Source organism: Manihot esculenta, chromosome 15 (assembly GCF_001659605.2).
Source record: "Manihot esculenta cultivar AM560-2 chromosome 15, M.esculenta_v8, whole genome shotgun sequence".
Lineage (NCBI taxonomy): Eukaryota > Viridiplantae > Streptophyta > Magnoliopsida > Malpighiales > Euphorbiaceae > Manihot > Manihot esculenta.
The window spans coordinates 13,767,881-13,770,208 of record NC_035175.2 but is presented as its reverse complement, the minus strand read 5'-3'; the positions used below and the strand labels follow the sequence as shown (position 1 = coordinate 13,770,208).

Genomic DNA, 2,328 nt, shown 5'->3' with positions numbered 1-2,328 from the left:
CTAAATTCTACTTCTTATAGCTGCTTTCATATCTCTAGTTGACAATTTATAAGCAGTCAAATCCACTAAAGCAAAGTATACTCCACCCCATGATCTTTTGATTGAAAATATCAGAAAAGGAAGCACTAAACCTACTGCAAATCCCATTCCAATGCTCATGTAAAACCACGTATCAATGAAACTATTATTATCATCTGCCTCATCTTTCCTTCCACCATCTGAATCATCATGGGTGTCCCTGTTGTTTGAATAATCACCTGGACATTTCAGAGTAAGGGGCTCTCCACAAAGACCTGAATTTCCAGCAAACGAAGATGCGCCAAAAGTTGTCATCTGACCTTTATATGGAATTCTGCCTGATAAATTATTATTTGAGAGATTCAAGCTTTCCAAAAATGTCAAAGAAAATATCTCTTGAGGAATTGGACCAGAAAGACTATTGCTTGAGAGATCAAGAGATAACAACTGATGCATTTTTGAAATATTTTCAGGAATCTGGCCACTGATATAGTTTCTTGACAGGTTTAAAACTTCCAAACCAACTAATTTTGTTATTTCTTCAGGAAACTTTCCAGATAAATTATTTCCAGAAAGATCTATGCCAGCTAAAAGGGAAACAGTTTTGGTGTACTGAAATTCATGGCCATGTATAGTTGCAAATATGTTTTCTTGGTATTTATTATAGCAACCTCTTCCAAAACCTGGGCGCAAGCATGGCTGCCGGGTAATGTTTTGCAAATGTGTCATGGCCTTAAGATTGCCAAAGGCAGAAGGAAAGGAACCATTCAATTGGTTTTCTGCTATGTCCAAGAAATGCAAAGAAGCCAAATCTGAAATTGTTGAAGGAATTTCTCCGTAAAAGTTATTTGACCTCATGTTAAGTATTTTAAGGGAGATGAGAGCTTTTCCAATCCAAGGTGGTATTTTACCTGTTAGCCTGTTGTTCGAGAGGTCCAAGGTCTCCAATGATGTCAAACACTTGAGAGATGATGGGATTTCTCCTGATAATTTGTTCTTTCCTAGGTGAAGTGTCTGAAGCTGACGTAATTGACCCAGAGACCTTGGAATCTCGCCAGACAAATTGTTGTCTTGAAGGTCCAGTGCTAAGAGATAGGAACAATTCCCCATGCTTGAAGGAATGTTTTCTGTCAAATTATTTCTTGAAAGATCCAATGCAGTAATGATTGTCTCTGCAATTGAGCCTGGGATTTCACCAGTCAGCTGATTACTAGAAAGATAAAGGAACCTTAGATTTGGCATGGCTTGACCAATATTGCTTGGTATAGGACCAGTAAATTGGTTATTGGAAAGCTCTAGGAAGTAGACATCAGCAAGGGGAATGGGTCCTTGGAAGTTATTATAACTGCAATCAACAGTTCCTTCTCTGCTAATGTTCAACAAATTTGGTAGATGGCCCTCTAAGTGATTGAAAGAAAGATTTAAGCCTACAAGGTTGCCAGACATGTCCCAAAACCAGTTCGGGATAGTGCCTGAAATACTACAGTTTGACAGATCTAGAGCTGTTATGTGCTCTTGAGATCTAAGCCAAGTAGGAAACGAAGGACCTAAATGGCATGAACCCAAGTCAACATAAGAAATCTGGAAAGGAGGGATCCAGTTGGAGATGACATTGAGAATGAAGGAGTTTTCAGACAAATACAATCTTTTCAATTCACTTAGCCTCAGAAAATGTGTTTCTGAGATAACACCTTTTAATTCATTCATATGAACATCAAGGTGAATCAACTCAGACAACATTCCTAAGCTGTCTGGGAGAGTACCGTTGAGTTTGTTTGAGCTCAGGTCAAGAACAATCAAATGACGTAAATTTCCAATGGAAGCGGGGATAAGACCTTCAAGCAAGTTATAACATAAAGAGAGAAGAGTAAGATTTTTGAGCTGGCCCAACGAATTTGGAATCTCACCTCTGAAATAATTTAGGGATAAGTCAAGATGCAAGAGAGATGTCATGTTTCCAAGGAAAGCAGGAAGTCTCCCATGGAAATTGTTAAGACTCAAGCCCAGATATTTCAAGGACTTGAGTTCTGCCAGTGAAGGTCTGATCTTCCAGTCCGATGGGTGCCGGCCAGTTGGATCTGAAATACGAAGAGAAATGACAGCACCGGTAGCATTGTCACAATGTATTCCCATCCATCGACAACAATCGGTTCCTTGCCATGAGGAGAGGAAAGAACCATTAAGACCCATTTTGAAGTCGAGGAGAGCTTCTCTATCAGCTGCATGGCATTGCACCAATTGAGCATCTCCATCACATACGTATTGTCCTATTAACAGACAGATCAACAAAAGAAATGGAACCGTCTCCAT

The 2,328-nt window shown here is 39.5% G+C and overlaps 1 protein-coding gene across 1 annotated transcript; it reads right to left on the bottom strand.

The window, feature by feature from the left end:
- On the bottom strand, nucleotides 1–2,328 carry LOC110602033 (receptor-like protein EIX1). The gene has a single exon (XM_021739460.1). The coding sequence runs from the start codon at nucleotides 2,326–2,328 to the stop codon at nucleotides 1–3; it is 2,328 nt and encodes a 775-aa protein (XP_021595152.1).

Coding starts and splice junctions, on each gene's coding strand:
- LOC110602033 (XM_021739460.1), bottom strand. CDS start 2,328: ATGGAGACGGTTCCATTTCTTTTGTTGATCTGTCTGTTAATAGGACAA.